The sequence below is a fragment of the Ascidiella aspersa genome, chromosome 1, assembly GCF_963924565.1.
Source record: "Ascidiella aspersa chromosome 1, kaAscAspe10.2, whole genome shotgun sequence".
Lineage (NCBI taxonomy): Eukaryota > Metazoa > Chordata > Ascidiacea > Phlebobranchia > Ascidiidae > Ascidiella > Ascidiella aspersa.
This window is the reverse complement of record NC_139447.1, coordinates 24608789-24631008: the sequence shown is the minus strand read 5'-3', so window position 1 is coordinate 24631008 and position 22220 is coordinate 24608789. Positions and strand designations below refer to the sequence as shown.

The window sequence follows — 22220 nt, the reverse complement described above, 5'->3', positions numbered from 1 at the left end:
TGAAATAAATAATGTTCGACCGATCGTCAGTAAAACATCAAAAACAATTATGACTGACGACACCAATGAGACGCTAATGCAATAGGCTACTTCATACAACAATGCGTTGTTCAAATCAATGTAGGCCTATTCAGAATAGGTTAAATTTTTCTTTAAAAAAATAATTTTAGATTTAAACTTTATACGTTATCATAAGGGCGATTATTTTTTGACATATCAAAAAAGTTAAAATTTTGTCAAAAATTACACGTTAGGTCAAAATCGATTAAAAATGCACATAAATCGTTTATAAAGTTGAAAAAAACTCTAGTCAGCTTTTTGAAACTATCGTTCAGTTGGAATATTACCAAGAAAATTTAGTTTTAAGTTATATTTAACGACATTTTAACTGTATACGTCTTCATTAGAGCATTATACGGTATACGCGAGCTTGTAGAATAGGTTATCGCTTTAGGCTCATCTAGAACTTTGTTTTTGCATTATACTTGTTTATCTCTGATTTGGACAAATGGTTCGAACAGTATTTGCTGTCTTTTTCGCTTGTGATTTGCAATTATCCCATTTTCTATTTCCATAAGTAGATCTTTGTTAATTTTTTTAAATTGTTTTTACCTATAGTAGGCCTAATTCATCTGTTTACTCAACATTTTTCTAAAATAACCAGCGTATTGCTAGTTTGTCTTTTTCAAATGACACAGATAACAATAAACATTTTCATGAGTTTTGCATAAACTCGAAAAAATAGACCGGTATAGTCAGCAAAACATCTAAAACGTACTGTGGTTGACGACGCCAAGACACTAATGCAGTACCGTACATTAAACAACAACATGTTGATTAAATTAATATATTTCTAATAGGTCAAAATTTTGTCAAAAAAATATATTTTTAGGTCAAAATTTCAAATTTTTAGGTCAAAAAATAATCGCCCTATAGTTATCATCGATCTGTGGGCTTAAGTTTATTAGTGAAATTGTTTGTTATTGAAGGACGTGGTTTGTTATCGAAAGGGCGTCGCCGCTGGAGAAATAACAATATCTTGGCGGACAAGTTCAGAAGTGGTTTTGAAATACACCCTATAGAAAGTACAATTCGGTATTAAAACAGCTATAAATATCCTAATTTTGACAGGTAAGACAAGGATTAGGTAAGGATGCCTTTTCACGTGTAATTAATTTTAAAAAATTCTAAAATCAAGTACAAAAAACATAAATAAGGCTTATTTTTACAAAATTTTTGACTTGCGGCACACTAACATGGTTATAAAATTGGGACACACACAAACAAAACATATCCAAAACAAAAATAGACACATAGATTAGATGAGAGAAAGGCGCAAAATTTGAGATAACTTTTCCCCGATGTTTTAATTTATGCTTATTTAACGACCCATGTAAAAAGTCTCAAACCTCTGAAAGTCGTGAAACTGCACTTGTAATGCCTTATTGGGTAACACTTCCGAAAGCAACAAAGGGACGAAAAAAATGTGCACGCGAAAACGTGCGCACATTTTAAAATTTCTTAAAAAATGGGCGCATTCTTTCTGCAAGGTTGCACATTTTTTCAGAATGTGCGCACATTTTAAAATGGCTTTAAAAACGTGCGCACTTTTTTCAGAAGTGTTTAGATGGAGTTAAGTGTCTAAAGTTAGGGTTAGAGTTTGAAGAAAGAGACAGAGTGAGAGTTAGAGTTGAAGAAAGATTGGAAGTTGAAGTTTTTAAAAGAGTTGTAGGAATAGTTGGGGTTAGGAGGAAGATGTATAGAGGCATATAGTTGGAAGATGATTCGAAGGAAAAGTCGAAAGTTCGCATCACCGTTTCTCCGATGGCGAAGGACATTGAGGAACTTTAATTGTCCTTCAAAATATGATAAATAAGAACAAAAAGCCCAAATCGAAACTGAACTGAATATTTGAGAGTCACTCAACTTCAAGTGACCGAACCCGCGCCAGTCAAAAAACTGTTTAACTCCAGCATGATGTCACGGTAGGCTATATAATTTGATGATTCAAGTCAGGGTGGTCCAAAGGTTGACAGCATCGCGGGTCACAATATTTCTTGCATATTTTTTGCGGGCCACATTAAGTTCTACATGCGTGCCAGGGGCGGATTAATGATTTTCGTTTGGTCAGGGCATGAAGTGTTTAAAAATGACGCCACAAAGCATCGTCAAAAAGTAACGTCGAAAGACATATAAGCTCCATAAACTTGCTGCTCTCGTCAAAATTGTGCTCAAATTAAATCGAGTGATAATGATACTGGCAAAATGGTGCGCGTGAAGCGCGAAAAAATTTCGTATTTGACAAAACTTTTAATTTAGAAGACTGCATTTTATAAGCGTGGAACGTTTTTTAACTAGAGCAATATTGCTAAAACTAGACCAGTTTTGCTGAAAAAAGGTCAGGGCGTTTACCTGTGGTCACAGTAAAATCCTGTAAAAACAATACTTTCCAGAACCGCAGTCCGCGATATATTTTATCGTTCATTTACTTCAAAGTTGCAAAAATTGTCATTTGAATAGGGTCGTACTTTTTGTGTTATGTTCATATTAAAAAGGCGGAATACAAAACGCAAATATAACTTATAATTTCGGAAAACAGCCATTTTAAAAGTTTCATATAGGACGTACTGCGACTTTCAAACCGCTCTAACACATATCAAAAATTAGTCTTTCCTGTCACCCCGGGGACTTGATGAGCGGTAGTAAACTGGTTTATTTAATGGTGTGTAGCCCGAAAAATGTAATCATAACCAAACCATTCGAACGTACTTGTTTTTCTTTGGTAAATTATTATTCTTTGATTCCAGTGTTTTCGCAACCCCTGACAGTGTGAACTAAGTTTAATTTTTGTGCAGTTTAGGCCCAAAAAAGTGCTTTATATTAGTATTGAAACGTATAAGGTTTAGTACACCTTTTGAAAGTTCAGTGCTGGGTAGTGGTTATTATGCATGTGATTGCCTAATTTTGTCACTGGGTAGACCTACGGCTTAACTGGCCAATTTAGTTTATTGCTGATATTTTTAGCCTAAAGATTAATTAAGGCGTTTAAGTGGTTAAACAACTCATTGACTAATTAATATATTTTGTAAAAGTAAAAAAAAAACTTCATCTTAAAAATGACATGTCCCAAAAGAAGAGAAAGTACCAGAAAAGTTATTTGAATTTAGGATTTACATATCTTATGGAGAATGGTCTTCAAGTTCCTTTTGTGCCTTGTGCGTGGAAACATTTTCAAACAGTACCACGAAACCTGCTCTTTAAAACAACACCTAGCAAATGCTCATCCAATTAAGATGAGCAAAAACTGGCGTTTTTTTTCCCAAACTGTCCAGTCTGAAATAAAAAATAGACAAAACTGGAATGTTTTGACAACAACTCGTTGCCTAAAGCAAGGGCAGTCGTCGCATTGATCATACCTGATGTAATTGGTTGCTTTCAATTTCTTATTAGATGAGCACTTATGTATTGGGGGGTAAATCTGATATTCATCTTTGTTGAAGGGGTAAAACATACAAAAAAGAACCCCTGCTGTAGAGATATGTTGCTTGTTCCTATTATGTTGCAATTGTGCTCGATCTACGTTTAACAACCCAACTTGCCACCATAAACAATAACATTGTAGTGTAACACGGGTAGTCGGATACGTTATCGCGCGTTAACAGGCCTCTGCTAAAATACTCTATGGCAAAAAGTTATGTAAAAGAGTTGACAAAAGCCTATAAACCGACACACAGACATACTAGGTTATCCTTATTGGAGATTACCTTATTGGACCTAATTACGCCATTTTCTGTAAGTTAAATGCCGTTTGTGGTTATTCAATAAATACAGATAGCCTATACGTTCAGGCTACTATATATTACGGTGATTAAGCTATTGAAACACACTATCTATCAAATAAAGTCGGATCGATCTTAGTGTAAACCAGCGAAGTTTACGCTCTACAACAGGGGTCACTAAACTTTTTTACAACTAACCAGATAACATAAGGCCTGACTACCGCTGGCTAGGTATAAAAATGCATATCGAACGTTACTAAAATGATTACCTTTATAAGAAGGAAATATAAAAAAAGGTGCAAATAACAACTGTAGTGAGTCTAATTAAATTGTCGTACTGTTAGAATTTCATTAAAATTTAGTTTTAAATTGCTTTCGACAACATTATAAATGTACATCATATTCATTAAGGAGATATGTTGCGTTCGCGGGCCGAATTAATTGACCCAGCAGATCGGATCTCAATGTTATAAACATAAACATTTTGTAAAACCACTTTATAGATGAAAAATTGAAAGCTGTGTATGCAAATAAGGTCAAAAATTCACAAACGGATCTATTTTATGAGCGATTATTGAAGAAGTAATAGGCCTGTACAGATCTTTTTATGAAGTCAGACGGTTTTTGAAAAATGAATTTTAACGTGTTATAGCAGCTTTGAAAAATCGGTCCCAATCCTGTTCGGACCGTCTGGCCGAGACGGGCTCAAAACCAAAATGTGCACATTGTGCGCACAATGTGCAATTGCTATATGTGCACCGCATTCGAAGGTGCACATTGTGCGCACAATGTGCACTTGTCATATGTGCACGAACCAAAATGTGCACATTGTGCGCACAATGTGCACTTGTTATATGTGCACCGCATTCGAAGGTGCACATTGTGCACTTGCGATATTTGCGCCAAATGTACACTAAATCTGCATCTAATGTGCACCTCACTTGAATTTGATGTGCTATTAATGTGCCGGTGCGGCAAAGGTGGCTAAAAAGTTGCACACTCTGTTTTCCGTGATCACTTTATCCACCGCGTGTGATGGTAAGGCGCTATTTGTCCGGCAGCCGATTATTATTATCGAACTTAAAAACAGACAGACAGGCAGATGTAGGATTTGTACTTTTCTTACTTACCAGAAGATAGACAGATTGTCACAAATTTAATTATTGTAGACCCTTTGTTCCGGACCAATGCGTTTGTCCGCGGGAATCGCCGTTCGGGTCAGCTACCCACCGACTTGGTTTTCCCTCAGGGACAGGACTTTGTGTGAATTTCGAAGTCTCAGTTTTTCTAGCGCTGCTGACAACTTTGTGTGCGGTTGCGTTTTGGATGGCGTTGTGTTGCATTGTCATTCGTCGGGTTGATACCGAGAGAATCGGACGCATTTTGAGCACGGTTTGCAATTTCGTTGGTTAGAGGCAAGAATAATTTTTGAATTGTGAAGTCATTTAAGCTAAGTTACGTGACGTATTAAAAAAACAGCAACTGATTGATAATATATGGAAAAAATGAAAAATCAACGTTTTATTTAATCAATATTCATATTTTTGTCATAAAATTACGAACATGGCGTTAACTTTACTCTGTAAAATACAAGTTGTGACGTCATGCTGGAGTGAACCGCTTTTGTTTACAAGTTGGGGTTCGGTTAAGGTTTATGTTCTTTCAAATTATTCCGTTCAGTTCCGGTTCTGGTCCTTAAAATTTTACAAAAAACGGTGATTCGGTAACAGTTCAGCATTCTTTACCTTTTTGGATGTTGCATAAATGTAGGCCTATGCCTTTACTTTTTATTTTCAGTAATTATATTTTTCTCTGTAATCTAACATTATAAATTTTTTATGTTTCTGTAGCATTTTTTTACGGTCGTCTTTAACTTTTCTTTAGTGTATGGATTTTTAATTTTTTTATTTCGATAGCCTTTCCTTTTTTATTCATTTTTTATTTACTTTACTATATATTCATTTTCCTTTGTCATTTGAGGTTATATTTAATTTGTTTCTGTCGCATTTTTATATTACCTATACCTATCGATAGTATTTCGTTTATAATCTTGCTTAAAGTATTTCGCAAATATTGCTGCTGCAGTTTTCCGTTTAAAATTTTTCTATTCAACCATTTCCAACTTTATATCTTACGATTGGTATTTCGCCCTGAAGTGAGTATTGTTTTGTTCCCTAATTGCTTTTGTTCTATATGTGTGCCGTGACGCCTTCAATTTTCTGGTTTTATAAAATAAACTTTTGTGTTGAAGTTTTTTAAATTCGATAGAGCCACTAATTACGAGGTCGATAGAGCCACTAATTACGAAAGCTATTTTTAGGATTCATTGATCATTTAAAAACAAACACAAACAATCTAAGCAGACGTATCGCTATTCAATGTTCAACTAATTCTAACCAATTTTTTTCTAAGTTAACAAAATTAAAATGCAATAGTGCAGTTGAATTAGATTAAAAATGGTCAAACATAGATCTTTAAATACAAGAAGTGTTGCCTTACGTTTAAAATGTCCTATTAACATGCAATTGGTTTGGGGTGCCCAAAACGTGACATTTTTTCCGATAACCAATATCGTGAACAAAAAGTATCACAATCCGATACCCAATGACGTCATAACCATGCCCACATAAGCAGAGTAGTTAAAAATTATGAACGTTTAAAAATACTTTTACGGGTTTTAAGGCTAAATTTGCAGGTTTAGCTACCTCCAGTTGTTAACTTATTTGTTTGGTAAATTTAACCCATATAAACGAAAATCCATACAATTGAGACTCAATTAAAAAAAAAGAATTATAAAAAGAATCGATCGAAAAATAACATGCATAATAAATCCACTCCATATAATCGGAAATCCATAAAAGTGGAACTCAAATAAAAAATATATCATAATAAAAAGAATGGCACGAAAGATGTATTACTTGATCTTTTCCATACAAAAACATCATCGGAAAAATCGTTTAATATGAAGTTATTTATTTTTCTGTATAACGTTCACTGATACATTGTAAGTTGCACATTGAGCGATAGTGCACAATGTGCACTTAATCGTCACATATCGCAAGTGCACATTGTGCGCACAATGTGCACATTTCGTTTTGCGTACATATCACAAGTGCACAATGTGCGCACAATGTGCACCTTGGAATGTGCACCGAACCGTGCACATATCGCAAGTGCACATTGTGCGCACAATGTGCACGTTTTGGTTTTGAGTCCTGTTGGTCTGGCCGGTGTGACGTCAACGTACGCCAGCCTGTGTGTTATTATCAAACTGTCAACATAACCTGCTGGAAGCGTTTCGTCAATTATCCAGAATTTCCTGTTTTTTATTATTCGTATTGAAGCGTGTTGTCACGAATGTATGTGTCGTAAATACCTGTTAGTACCGTCTCGTTTGTTTATACGCAATAAATATTCTTTTATTGTGGCTCGCACCCTTTCCGCAACGGGGCTTCCGTAAATTGAAAACTTTACTGCAAGCTAAGATCTCGTGACTTTGTGACGTCATTATATCATGTGAGCACTTAACAAGACCCTTACTTCCTCGAAGTCTATCAAGCGTATTTTCCTTTGTGCAGTATTCAAAAGCAGCTGTTCTAGGATAGCTTGCATATTTTGACTTGCACTATCGAAAATTGATTTTGAGATTACAACATTATAATAAAAAATTTGATTCAATGACTGCATAAACCACAGAGATTATCTATTTGAATAAACTTGCATAAACGTACGGAGATATTCCGTTTGCCTGACGTCACGCTTGATTAAGTGTCGTTTGTCTGCAAGCCTAATTACAAGCAAGCCAATTATCACAAACTATTTGATAACTCTTGAAGGGAATTCGGCGGTGCGCTCCTAATTAATTCAGTACAGTGTCAAGGTTTATAGGGAATGCCGAACAGGCCAATTTGGTACGGATTGTCGATCAAGAATATTAGAATATTGAAAACGGTACTCTTCAGTAGTCAAGACTAAAATAGATTTTGCAACAATATTAAATAAGAACGCTAACTATTTAGGAAACAGCCATACAAGAAGAATGTAAAAGAAAAGAAGATGATGCCTGTCGGGTAACAAAGGGGATAGAACGGTCTACATAACATCTGGGCGGTGGTCTACAATCACCCTTACCCAAAATAATGTGCAGAAGGAAGTACGGCGCTGGTCTAGAATCCTAACACATTTTAGTCTGAGGGCTTATATTGCTGACATTATGTGGTTGACAGTGCATGTTAGTGTTTGGGTTTGACGGTTTAAGTACTATTATAGCATTTTATACCTTCCGTATTTATTTCTTCCTTGCAATTTCACTTTTAACAACTCGTTTCGTTAATGCAAAAAATGTGGTGGGATTCTAGAACAGCGCCTTAGTTTCTTTAAAAATTGTTTCAACGCTGTAATATAACAATAATGTTTTTCAACGACCTACGGTTGTTGCATCTTTGAGCATGAGTTAATTGGGAAACAACAGTATTTTTAAGATTAATTGTCAAATTACTTCACGTTATGACTCAACATTGTGGCATTATCCCTTGATGTTTTATGTAACCCAAAACATGGGCGATGTTAAACTTCACATATTCAAACTTCTATATATATTTTGATTTGCATAATTATATTTGTCTGCAACTCATCTTAATACAATTGGCAATTGAGGAATAACAAACAACTTTACCAAACTAATGTTTTGCTAAAAAAAAAATAACATATCAAAAAATTTTAAATCTAAAGTTTAACATTTTAAGTTCCGTTATGCACGAAGCACTGTTTATATTGATGTGAAAACACTGCCTGTATAATGCAGACTGTTAGCTCCTAGGCTTTGTTGCAATTAAACATATAATTTGTAGAGGGGTAGGTGCTGGCTACATGATAGATTGTGGTGAATGCGGCCCAAAAAGTTTAAGAATCCCTGTCCTAAAACAATCCTTTTAAAGTCCTGGAGTTTTGAGCATATGGATAATATTTTGGGCTTCCACTTCTCCACAAAGCTTCAAAACTAGAGATAGACCAATATACCGGTTTACCGATAATATCAGCCGATATCTTACCGATATTATTTGGCTTTCTTCTGGTAGTTGGTACTAAATTTTAGGAAAAGAAGTAAGGTCTTTTACATTATGGCACACCTGACATGGTCTCATGACATAACAATTGCGGAGGACTGATCTATATCCTCCGGCCCTTTATATGGTATTGCACAATGCACGTGGCCTTCTTCACAGTATTAAAAGTTTATTGTATGGTGGACAAACATTATTTATTCTTACAAATTTGTGCATGATATAACTTACATACTTAATCAATAAAATTATTTTCAGTTTTATGTATTTATTAAAAACAATTTGAATAGGCATATTTAGAATTTGTTTTGTCAAAGATGATCAAAGCAGCTGTTCTTATTCTTGTAGCTGTGTGTCTTTGCAATGCTGACATGGTGTAAGTATTGTAAATTAATAGTTTATAATTTTGTCAGTTAAAATTGTCTTTAAACCAAGATTTTGTAAATGATTTTAGTGTAAAACTACAAAGACAAAAAACTGTTCGACAAGATATGAGAGAGAAAAAGACTGATCTCTCAAAACTAAAGAACACTAAGTATGTCCGATTCCAAAGTCTTTCTGCAGTACCAGAACCTTTAACAAACTATATGGATGTAAGTAGTAAATTATAAACTCTCCAGGAATATGTTATCTATGTTGCTAACACTCTGTTTACAGGCTCAGTACTATGGTCCTATCACAATCGGAACACCTCCTCAAAAGTTTAATGTTGTATTTGATACTGGTTCTTCCAATCTTTGGGTTCCTTCTCATCAATGCAGTCTTACAGATATTGCTTGCCGTAAGAACAATTTATATTTAAACTTCTTTGCACCAGACTAATCAGTATTTTTTTTGTAGTTCTACACAACAAATATGACAATACAAAATCTTCAACATATGTAAAGAATGGGACTGAGTTTGCTATACAATATGGTAGTGGGAGTTTGAGTGGATTTTGCAGCCAAGATACAGTTATGGTAATATTTCTTAAAACATGTTTTTGTCTTTCCATCTTCTATAACATTTTTCCGTCTACTAAACTCTAAAGGCCTTCCATAAAGCTGATATTTTATTTAGTATGCCTAAAATAGATTTCCACTAAATGCAGTCTTGTAAACAAGTGACAGAAGTTAAGTTCAGTCATTGCTACACTTCGAATATCTAAACCAGGGGTCGGGAACCTATGGCTCTTTTTGAGATGTCATAATGGCTTGTTTAATGAAAGAATCTTGCTTTCAGATTAATCTGAGCTATCGTTTCTTAGCATGGTTTCAATAAAACTTCATGCATCTTTATATCCAAATGGCCCTGCGTGCTCTTCCGATGGGGCTCCGTAATGAAAGTTGTGCAAACTTAGCTAATTGATTTTTTTTGTGCTTAGTATCTGCAGTCTTTGAAATGAGTACAAAATAAAGGGCCCTGTTCAAATTCCTATTTTTTTCCAACACATAACTAGATGTGTTACATGGAAATACAAAAATATTTGGCTTTTATAGCTCCCTTAGCTAAAAAGGTTCCTGACCCCTGGTCTAAACCTTTTTTTTTCATGTTTTAATCATTTAATGTTTCCAATTTCACTGTTTTAAGCTAAAACAAATAAGAAATTGTTTAATGTCCAGTGGTATTTTACTTGGCAACCACCAAACAAAACACATAGCAAGCAAACTGTTTTATGTAAAACAATGAAGAAAATACCCCAATTTAAAGCCAAGTTGCTTTACATCGAGACTCTGTTCAAGTTAAGTCATTTAAATACAATGACTTGATTGTATTTAAGTCAAGTAATTAAAGCACCACTAAATAGTTGACAAAAATGTGTAGCAGGCTATTTTTTCAGAATTTCAGAATGCCTCATAAATATAAAAGGCAAAAAAGTGTATAACTGTTTAGTTTTTGGAAAGGTACATTAATATTTTGTAATTTTTATCTATGCTTGAAAGAATTTAAATTCATTGCACCTGTTCAAAAATAATCATTTGATACAGATTGGAAGTGTAACTGCTTTACATCAAACATTTGCTGAAGCAGTGAAGGAACCAGGATTAACTTTTGTGGCTGCAAAGTTTGATGGAATCTTGGGAATGGGGTATCCTGAAATTTCAGTCAATGGCATCACACCAGTTTTTAATACAATGTTTCAACAGGGAAAGCTGTCTAAGAATCAGTTTTCATTTTATCTTAATAGGTAGATCTATAAATCTTTTTAATATATTTATTGTAGATTTGTTGCCATTTGTCTTAAAGTTTGTTCAATAAAAACTGTCATTTGCACTAATCCAAAGTTTTAACATTAAAACAAATTAAAAATACACATATCTATATAATTTGTTAAACAGAAATCCTGCTGAACAAACTGGTGGGGAGCTGTACCTTGGTGGTGTTGATGAAAAACGGTTTTCTGGTGAATTTACTTATCATAATGTGACTGTAAAGGTAACAAAACTGTACAATTATCCTCCAACCCTTTAAATTTACGCTCAAACACTAAAGGCAAGCTATAGCTATGTCTGTAGATAAATTGGCTCACAGAATCAAACTTTATTGTCATCATAAAGATTTATGGTCATGTTTTAATTTTTATTTAATATTATTATAACCAATTGGCAGTAAATTTTTCACTTTTTTAGTTATTTTTACAGACAACCTACTTTAGATTGTACCTTTATTTTTAAAATACATCCAAACCAAATGTTATAAGGATAATACTGTATATATAAGAAGTCATCACACTTATGCATTTTGATTTTTTGTTGTTCTTTTTTTATATATTTGCCTCAGTTTATGCACTAGATGGTGAACTTTGGTATTACGGTTTGCTGTTGTGCAGGGTTATTGGCAAATACGTATGGACAGCCTGCTTGTGGCTGACTCTATGACGACAACTTCATTGTGTCAAGGTGGTTGCAAAGCAATTGTGGATTCAGGGACCTCTCTTCTTGCTGGACCTACAACAGAAATTCAAAAGATAAACAAAGCTATTGGTGCAGTGCCAATTATATCAGGAGAGGTAATATTTTTAATTCCCTGTAAATGCTAAATCTTAAGTCATTGTGAACTGGTTGTCTCAAAACAATCAACAACATTTTCATCTTCACAATACGTTGAATTACTGTCTAACAACCTTAAAGTGTTTTAATTTAATTACAACTATTTTTTCTGGCAAATAGTTCTATTGAATTTTTTTTTAATATTTTCATTTTTTGTGCAGTACCTTGTTACATGTGAAAATATTCCAACAATGCCAAATGTAACATTTGTTCTATCTGGAGTGAAGTACACCTTGTCCGCGGAGCAGTATGTTATTAAGGTATTTACAATCATATCGTAACAAAAACCAGTATTGCGTATCCTGGAGGGGGTGGCTGTCCGCCTCCCCCCTCTTTTCGTAAGTGAGAATATGTTTTTTGTTCGTTTTTGTCAGGGTTTAACTCGCTGTCCAAAGCGGCAATGTTTTTAATGTAATTGGGTTACTCGTCGCGAATGCGAAACCAAAATCAAACGCAAAACGCAGTTTTTCGTCTTTTGTTTGGTCGACCGTAAACGCAAAGATTTTTTTCTCTTTGGCAGTCAAGCCTTCCTTTTTTGAGAGTTAAGCGCATTTAATGTTCCTCGTTTTTCGTATATTCGTATAAAAATGGCACTTTTTACCTGAAGCAGATTCTCTTAAAAGGTGGTCTAAATTTGACTGTCGTGCGCGTTTTAAAGTCATCATTTTGGTGTAATGATAGTTCCCGCAAAACTATTCTCAAATAAGCATTTTCTAAGACCACGTGTTTAGTACGCAATTGATACAACTTCTTTTCTAGTATTTTGGCTGACTTGGCACACAGTCCGCGCAGATGTTGCGCTAATCATGGCAAAATAACACCCGGGAAAACGATTTTTGTTCAGTATTGCAGGGGGCTAAAGATGTGCTTGTAATTTAGCGCTATTAGACTCGTACATGGAACTTTGGTAACTGCGCTAGTCAAAACATGATTCTATCAAAATCCATCACACATATTTCACAGTCTTGGTTTAGTTTGTCGCCTGTAGTTAACGATTGCACACTTGGCGGTTTCGCAGTTGGCGCCCGACATGAGTGATTGAGTGTAGATGACACACGTGTTTGCTTTGCGTCTAAAGGTCGCTTTTGCTAGACGTTTATTGGCGATTTCTATTTAGTTTTTTCATTACAAATCACTATATTATGAAGTCATAACCGTCACTTGTTTATGACGTTATTATTGTTTAATGTCACACGACAATAGGGGAATGCAAACATTAGGGATGTTCAAAGTAGAATCCCAAGGTATTCTAGAATAATAGGTTTCGAATCTAGAATAACGAATCCTAGTATATTTTTATTAAATTATTTAACCTCGATTTTGTTTGGGGAAGGGATTAATCTAAATCTACCCTACAGGGCCCACAATCACAGCAATAAATCGCCCAAACAATTTTCTAACATGTGTACATTATAATAACAAAAACTCTCTCATATGTTTAACATTCTTAACAACTGTCATCTGAAGCCGTTCTGTAAACTGGAATATGTCAACTGTCCAGGTTGTGTCCAAAACTTATATTTTTGCCAATAGTGAGAAAATGCAACACTGCACACAGAAGTCTTAAGCAATTCGGTCCTGATTTTGAAAGCATTGTTAAGTCTTATTGCTTCTTTTTTGACTAACATGATCTGTTATGCAGTCAAATGATGTACTGCAAAGAATACAAAGTTATTATTGACATAACGAATTCTTGACAATTACGTTGTGCATAACTGCATAACTTCCCTGAATATTGGCCTAAAGTTGACCTTAAGTAACCCCATAGCGCATTTTGTGGACGGCCAGCACGTTTTGCAACGCTAAGCTACTTTTGCAACTTAACGCATTTAGGGAAATTGCTAACTCCACACCAGACATTACACGTTAGCCGCTCGCCCAATAACGCTTGATTGACACTTAATTATTAGACGAACGTTATCGCGAGACGCGGTAATTGGTCGCCCGAAAAAACGCTGACACTGCACTACGAGGTTACATTTAAAGCAAGCACTATAAATTGGTCGCCGGCGAACATGCCAACTTACCACACGCGTTTGTGCAATTAGGCACAACAATCGGCGGTAAAACATTAAATTATATCGGTTCCAATTACCCGAAATAAATGGCAGAATTGGATTCGAATCCAAGGATTCGATATTCTACTTTGAGCATCCCTAGCAAACATATTAATTTAAATTTAGCCCGTTAAAAAGACAGCACAGTAAGTGCTAAAAATGCACTGGCTAAGTTTGCGAAACTTTGATTACGGAGCGCTATATGGTACGAACAGGGCATTAGCCTTATGTATGCAAAAGGTTTTTATCAAATCGTCTAACAGTCACGAAAAGGCCAACAGGATTCGCGCGAAGCCCGCAAAATTTTACCATTATACTTGTAAAAAAAAACAGTTTGAAAGTGTTCATGGCCGTGTGCAGTTTATCATGATAGCTTAGATTTATCTGCGAGCAAGATTACATTATGAAAATAGCCATATATGGCCCGCGAGTCATAGGTTACCGACCTCTACATTAGTATGTTCGTGAAAAAGAGTCCCTAGTGGAAATGCCTATAAACATTTCAAATTTTTGAAAGATAAAAACCTATTTCTCACTTGAAAGCCGATAAGGTAGAAATTGGTCATTTCAAATGTACTGTCAGTGTGTTTTGCTGCAACTATCGTGATATTTTTGTGCAGGAGACTCAGGAAGGGGTGACTGTTTGCATATCTGGTTTTATGGGAATAGATGTACCCCCACCGCGCGGACCACTCTGGATTCTTGGCGACATATTCATGGGAGTATATTATACTACATTCGATTTTGGTAACAATCGTGTAGGATTTGCACAGGTTCAAAATTAGGTTAACCTGGTGTACAATTCTTCTTTCTACTGTACTCTAATTCCTGATTTGTTACTCTCACCATATGTGTGGTAAATTTGTCGTGTCGGTCATTTGTTTTCTCATGCCCGCCAACTTGTTTTCCTCAATTCATAATCATTTTTGTTATATACACTTCGCCACCATCAAATGGAGTTAAATTAAATGGATTACTTATTTTGCTGCAAGTCTTTAATGTCCACTTTCCAATATATAAATAATTATTGTGGTATTTACTGATTGCCTCGCCCTTAAATAAAGGTTATTGTCAAGTTTATATTGTATTGTTTTATACAATCCGCCAGAAGCCCCTAAAATAAATAAAATGGACTTACTAAAATTTAAATTGTGTATTACTAAGACTATTCAAACGATGGAATATCGCTTCCTGTATCAATTCAAATTTATTAATTATCCTTTTATTCGGTGTATCCCTATCACTGCAACACAAAAGGTTGCTCTTAATTCTTATTTACGTTAGTTTCTGCTGGATAAAATCATATACAGTACTGAACTTTAAAAAAAGAACCATAAAGTTAGTCGTATCCGGATGATCAAATTACTGGTAGATTACACACACTTCGTCTAATCATTGTTAAGTGTCCGCAAATGCTTTTGGTTGAGCGTCTAACGTTATGCGAGGTACAGAGTTCGCAATTTACTTGAATGTCATTGTGTTACAAATGTAAAATTCCCTGGCCTCATACAAAGTAAGCTACGAATTTACTCAACGTTAGTATAAAGAAAGGAAACATACAACTTAGTTGCCAAACGATGGTAACACATTACTGGCAGACTTGACTTCGCATCTTTGCAAACATTAAAATTAACAGCTTATAAACGGACTCTCCAGCCATAAGACCAAGATAAGAACAACAACAACAACGTCAGAATAAAACACAATTCGGAATTAGGCCAAAATAGGATCTACCTAATGGCATTAGTATCGTCTAAATCGAAATAAGTCCTAAATCCGTCGAAATAGGACCTAAAAGGTCAGAATCAGGCCTAAACAACACTTTTAAAACTAACCCCAAACCCCACCCCTAAGTACATCACTTAGTCTACTCCCCTAATAATTTTAACACTAACCTCAAACAGGACCAAACATCCGGTGCCAAAACAGCGGCGCCGGCCAAACTAGGGAGTCCAAACGTAGTCACCAAAACGGCCGATGCCATAGACCGATGGCCCTCGATCGTCCCATACCCTCTACCCTCAGATTCGGGCGTTATTTTGGCCATTATGGCCTCCTTCCGGTGAATTTGGGACTTATTTCGATCAATTTAGGCCTTATTTCGATCAATTTAGGCCTTATTCCGATGAATTTGGGACTTATTCCGATGAGTTTAGGCCTTATTCCGATGAATTTAGGACTAATTATGATGAAATTAGGCCTTATTTCGACAGATTTAGGTCTTTATTCCCAGGTGATTTTTATCTTATGCTGTAGGCCTACTGGATATTACTACGTATTTGGCTGTATAATGTCGTTGGTCTTAATACTATGGTTTTATAGATTTTTAAGCTTTAGGTATTGTTGCTTTTTAGGTCTTTGTGTGTGTTTCCTTATAAACGTTTTGTAAACAGTCCGTCCCGATGTCCTTTGGGTTGTTTTTTACGTGCGACGCTTAGAAAAGTTTTCTCGACTTGGATACACCCATTAAATGGTTATTTCAGTATTTTTTGAACCAAGCAAAGTAATCAGATCTAGGTCGCATTAGGTCAACACTATGGCTTTTTCGTCACCGCAAACACAGATAGATTATATAATTGGTCAAGAAGCACTTCTCAATACTGAAGTACTAACCAACATGGACTAATGAACAAACATTTTTTTTCACTTCTTATTAAGTGGCTTGCAAAACATCGCAATTTTTATGTCGAAAATTATAAAGATTAGGTCTGTTCAACGTTGAATTGTTTTATAGATAAATTAAATATTATATTAGTGTTATAGAATATAGATGGCAAAACAACGTGTTTGTAAGGTCTAATCGAGTGTTATGGTATATATGTGTTTCAAAATAATGTCTAAAAAATTGAATTTTTTAGGATCAAAACACCCTAGTACTTATGTAAAAACTATTAAAGTCGTATAAAAATGACCCCTTTATAATTTTTGATGTAATCGGTGTTAATAGAAAAATAGAGAGTGGTGAAATATAGTAGGCTATTCCGTGGTAAAAGATGAATTATGTAAACCGCGGGCACTAATAAAACCTAGTTTTGCAGCATTTTAACAAGACTTGAAATTAAGCTTCACTTCTATTATCCCAATGATGTGTAAAATGTGCGCCAACAGAGATGTATGATAATATCGATCGGGTCGGATAGGAGATGATATTCCATGCCAAATGGTAGTATCCGTATCGTTCGAAACCGGTACAAGGTGGATTCGGTTTGGGATCGTAATCTTTGAAAAGCTGTTCTCTTTTTAATTAAGCATGCTTAGATCTTAAAAAGGCACATTTCGTCAAGTCATATTTTTCTCAATCTTCTTTCTTCAAGTCTATAGTGACTTCAAAACAGTAAAATCTGAAAAACACATTTCTCATGGGATACCGGTGTTGGTCAACGCCGGTAATGTTGTCAATCGCTGACGAAATACAAAAGGCTACACAGGAATAACTTCGACTAAAACAGGTCACAATCCACGCTTTTGCCTATGATAACATATGGCGTTTGATATTTTCGGAAATCGTAAAAATACCAAATGGTTGCTACATATGTCAACCATGACTAGTGAGCCAGAGTTGGAGCTCCGGAGCCAAGCATTTTCGCTGGAGCAAATTTTATTATTTTTTCTGGGACCGGATCTATTTTGTGAATTTGTATAGCTGAAGCTATAAAGTTGTGGTCTGCTCTAGATTTAAAGAATTTTAATTTGCTCAAATGACAACTACTAAATAGTTTTAATGTGGCAAACAGGTCTAACTCAATTTAGCCTGTACTGAGGAACTTTACCGCTATAGAGCAAGAAAATGAAACCGGAACAATTGGACGTGTGTTTAAGGGCTTCGGAGCCATTTGCTATTTGTTTGGTTTCTCCGGAGCTGGAACCGAAGCTATTGGTTATAATACTTTCTTTCTATTGGTTATAACTAAGTGTTTGGTGGCTTCAGGCTTCATTGTGAAGCCGGACACAATGCTGTTTTACTGTGGCTCTTTTGATCTTCACGAAGAATGGACTTTCTTAGTCGTCAACATAGCAGACATATTGTACCAGTAGTTTAATTTTTTGTCTTGTCAATTTTCTCGTTTAACATTTAAAAACGGCGACCCTTTAAAAAGAGAACCAATAGCCTTGCGACCCACAAGTTGGAAATCACGGAGTTAAATGCTCATATAAATATTTGGGAAGAGAAGACAGCTTGGGTTTTTTTCTCAAAAAACAAACAAAAATGTTCAGGGACGAAACTTTTGTGCGAATATGCATCTGAAAACCATTTTAAACGACCGAGATGTTAGGTAGGCTGAGCCTCTATATTGGTTCAAATTGCAAAACTTTCTATTAATAAGATAAAATAAATTCGCATTTATAAACGACGATATAGAAAATTATACCTTCGTACGATAGAGTTTGAGTTCATATAGTTTGGATAAAGAAAAAAAATATTTAGGGGCTCTGTTGGAACACAAATATGACTAAAATTCCTGCATTAATTTTATCTCGGATCGGTACCAATATCACTCTAAGTATAGAACAAGGACCGATACTACGACTTGTCATCGGGTATCGCACCAGTTAAGATATTACCGGACATAGACCTTCCTACAAAATATATACATGGTCGATACTTTGCACTCGCCCGATCACCGATGCGGATGCATCTTATGCGAGTGCTGATTGCCACTCTTTCGCCCCACTAATAAGCACCCTAGCCTAAGCAAATGTCGGTTGTTGTTAAACTTATATTGGACGTTATTTTTTGATTTGCGAAAAAATATGTTAAGCGTCAAAAATAAAAGGCCAGTTTTAACGTAAAAATAAGACTGCGCAACCACTACAACAATAAATACCAGCACGTCATACAAGGTGAAAATCCTGAGCATTTAATAATCCGGTAAACAATGGATAACAACTATACAAAAACTAAGTCGACGCCCGAAATAGAAAGGCTAGTTAAATCGTTAGTGAAAAGGAATTCGCAGTCGGCGTGCGACAATTTTTGCGAGCGCCGATCATAGAAATCAACCCCGCTAACACTATACCTTCTATCAAGATAAATTAATACATTTATGAGAGCGGCGAACAACCAGACGCATAGACAGAAAATTACAATTTTAAATACTGTGAGTATCACTAAGTTAATAACATGGTAAATCAAGCATAACCTGACTGGCCAAGTTATGAGGATCTTTAAAGAATTTTGAAATTATTATGAAATGGTTATTTGTCAGACACAGTTACATAACATACTCCTGGAAAAACACCACATTAGTCCAACACTGTAAATAGTCATTTCGTGGAGCTTTTGGGAATATTTATTAAGCGGATCAGGTAGCACACAACAACAATAAATATTGAACAGTTGGTAAAACATACATATGCAGTTAAATGTATTTTATAAGGTTGATAAACTTTTTTGCCATACGATTGCATTACCCTTTTAATGGGGCATTCCTTGGGTAGGTCAATTAATTTGTGTAAAACAAAATAAACCCTTAGCATATACAGAATACATAATATTTTCTTCCTATAAAAATTTTCATACTCATTTTCTTAAAATAAGTAAAATGTTTTTTACTGATAAATCAACAAATTAATGTTACCATATCGTTTTCTGGAACAGGCAGTTCCACTTGCTTATTAGCGACCCCCAACCAACTGGGTATGCTCATGACTTTATTCCCCTTTTTTAAATCACGCACCATTAAAAGTCTTAATATACCTGGGTCCTATAATGAAGGAAAATCAAACACATTTGCTAAATTAAGTTGCACTCCATGCGATTTGGAGGGTGCTTCAGGTTGACTGGGCGTTGGATTACGAACTTCAGACAATGACTTTGAAAATGCTTTGTGCCTTACTGGTGGTGGGGCAGTAGGCAACATGGGAAAATCATGTGCTGGGTTTTGTGACTTGAATCCTTTTGACTTTTTTTTTGAATTAGTGTGCAATGTAATGCCTTTGTTGATCGGTTCAGAGGGAAAGTTTAATGACGTGTTTTCTGAAGTTTCATTGGACTTCATTTTTGACAAAGAATTAGATGTTTGTAATTCAACGCGCCTTTGCTGCGTTTTTGGTAAACTTGGAAAGTTTTGGTCAACCAGCGAAAAAGAACCATTAAGCTGATTTGAATGAGGGTGAAAGCCGGGTGGTGGGCGAACTACAGTACTGGCAGCTTTCTGCAGTGGAACATCACCACTCTGAAAATGAGAAGCTGCATTTGCATCACTCTTTGGACGACCTCGCTTGTGGTTGTTTATTTTCTTTTCAAAGCCTGGTGGAACGGATAAGGCTTTTTCTGTATTTAAACTGGGAAAGTCATTGGCTAAATCAATGTTGGATGGGTTGTTTTGTCTTTGTTTTTTGTCTCTACCCAACTCAGTCTCTGGTGGGATTGCAGAAATTATATTAACATTACTTTGTACTTCTGGTGCAAAGGATGAAGGACTTTCAAAATGTTTGCGCTGCCCCCTCCCAACTTTAACAGAGTTTGAAGGGTCTAAGCTTGGAAAGTCATCCCCATCTTCTATATCTGGTGTTTTAAGCTGTTTTTTATGTTTTTTATCTTTTTTAGTAGATTGAGCAGTTTTTAAAAAATCAGAAGCCACCATTGGATATGTTTTGCTTTGGTTTAAAGAACTGCTGCTTTTCGCCTTGGTTGACTTTGCATGCATTTTTCCCCAAGGCACAGCACCAGCAGATGTTCCATTAGTTTGGAGAGAAGGAAATTCCTCTTCACTTAAACCAGGCTTACTCAGGTTTGGTCCTTTCGTCCATTTTAGGAGAGTATTTGGAGCAGAACTTGAGGCAGCTTTTGATTTGTCAGAATGAGCCATGATGGTTGTTGAAGGTGTTTCTGGATTCATTGCAAGCGATGGAAAGTCTTCAACAGCAGTGAAAATATTTGTTTCAGTTTCTGGTTGCCCACTTGTAATGCTTGGTTGCTCTTTCAAAGTCAGTGAATTTTCTAATTCAGCCTTTGAAAGTGCAATGGCTCTATCAATATCTTCGTCTCGCTCAAATGCTAAAGAATTTCCACTTTTTAGCCTTTGATTTTGTGCATTGTGCTTTACTCGTGGATTGGAACCACTAGCACCACTTCGATCTCTAGCAGCCTGTGGAATCCTTTTAGAGTATTGGAAACCAAGATCAATTTGTCTATCAAGCTTTTGCTGCTGTTTACTTTTGTTTTTGGTGTGTGTTGCAGCTTGATGTGCTTTTAAATCCAGCTCTGATGAAAAAACATTGGTAAATTGCTCTTTTACACAATTTTCCAGCTCACAAACAAAATGGTCACTTTTAAAGTGTGAATAAAGATTCTTATAATCTCCATAGAATTCATTTATATCAGCTTGATCACAAATGTGACAAAAGTAGTGATGTTTGCGCAAATGGCGAAACAGTTGATCGTCATCTAGATATCTTTGGTCACAGAATTCACACAATGGATGCCCACGGTGAGATGTGTCATCAGCATCTCCAACTCTTTTGTGAGTAGCAAGGTCTTTTCTGTTATACACTTTGTACTCATTTGTAAAGTTTTTTATATGTTCCAAACACAAATCACAATAGAATAGACTGTGTTCCTTCCTTAAGTGAACCTTAGTTGACTCAAAGCTTAGATCAGGTGGTCTATCAGGACATACCGGACAACGATGTTCAAGAACTTTGTTGAACTCCTTAATAATGGTGGTATCTTCAAAAAAATAGTTTGCTCTAGAACGGTTTTCCCTGGTTAATTTTAATTTATCAAGTTCTTGAAAATTAAGGTTTTGTCTTGTCAAGATAACTTTTTCCAGGTCTTTTCGGCATACGGGACAAAATTTTTCATCACAGAGCAAACGCATCTTTAAAGAGCACTTAAAACAAATGCTATGGTTGCAGTGTCCAACAGCCAGTATTTTGAGGGCATTAGCACAAACAACACATGTCCCATCACCATCACTTTCACTTAACCTCTTTCTTTGTGGCTTTCTTCGACTAGGAGCTTTGACCTTTTGTTTGGTAACTTGAGACATTTTCAAGGACAGTAAATAATATATTTAACAACCTACATTAAACTCAATGTTTATATATAACGAAATCTAAAAAGTTAAATCAGTTTGTTATCTTTTATTAGTACATTAGTAGGAAATACAAAATGGCTTACTTCTAAATCCCTAAAAACAACATTACTTATCGGCATCAGATGTAATCCGTTTAAATAGCAAAATATTATTATACAAGGAGTCCATTTATATCCACAACAGGAATGTAACATAAATTTTACAAAATGTTTAAATATTTCATATATTTGATATAAAACATTTCTTGTCG

At 35.4% G+C, this 22220-nt stretch overlaps 2 protein-coding genes across 2 annotated transcripts; one reads left to right on the top strand and one right to left on the bottom strand.

Annotated features, from left to right (window-relative positions):
• The first annotated feature begins 7648 nt into the window (after positions 1-7648).
• Positions 7649-15008, top strand: LOC146168444 (cathepsin D-like). Its single transcript, XM_083390958.1, has 9 exons — positions 7649-9218; positions 9297-9435; positions 9500-9623; positions 9683-9801; positions 10810-11009; positions 11161-11257; positions 11652-11831; positions 12033-12131; positions 14549-15008. The coding sequence occupies exons 1-9, from the start codon at positions 9160-9162 to the stop codon at positions 14711-14713; spliced, it is 1182 nt and encodes a 393-aa protein (XP_083247084.1). The 5' UTR covers positions 7649-9159; the 3' UTR covers positions 14714-15008.
• Positions 15009-18919: 3911 nt separating this feature from the next.
• Positions 18920-21981, bottom strand: LOC146168443 (uncharacterized). The gene has a single exon (XM_083388875.1). The coding sequence runs from the start codon at positions 21920-21922 to the stop codon at positions 19634-19636; it is 2289 nt and encodes a 762-aa protein (XP_083245001.1). The 5' UTR covers positions 21923-21981; the 3' UTR covers positions 18920-19633.
• Positions 21982-22220: the final 239 nt, after the last annotated feature.

Bases quoted from the DNA above. Each gene is read 5' to 3' on its own strand.
- LOC146168443 (XM_083388875.1), bottom strand. From the start codon at position 21,922: ATGTCTCAAGTTACCAAACAAAAGGTCAAAGCTCCTAGTCGAAGAAAG.
- LOC146168444 (XM_083390958.1), top strand. From the start codon at position 9,160: ATGATCAAAGCAGCTGTTCTTATTCTTGTAGCTGTGTGTCTTTGCAAT. The intron at 9,436-9,499 runs GTAAGTAGTAAA...CTCTGTTTACAG, and splicing joins CTTTAACAAACTATATGGAT to GCTCAGTACTATGGTCCTAT. The intron at 9,802-10,809 runs GTAATATTTCTT...CATTTGATACAG, and splicing joins GCAGCCAAGATACAGTTATG to ATTGGAAGTGTAACTGCTTT.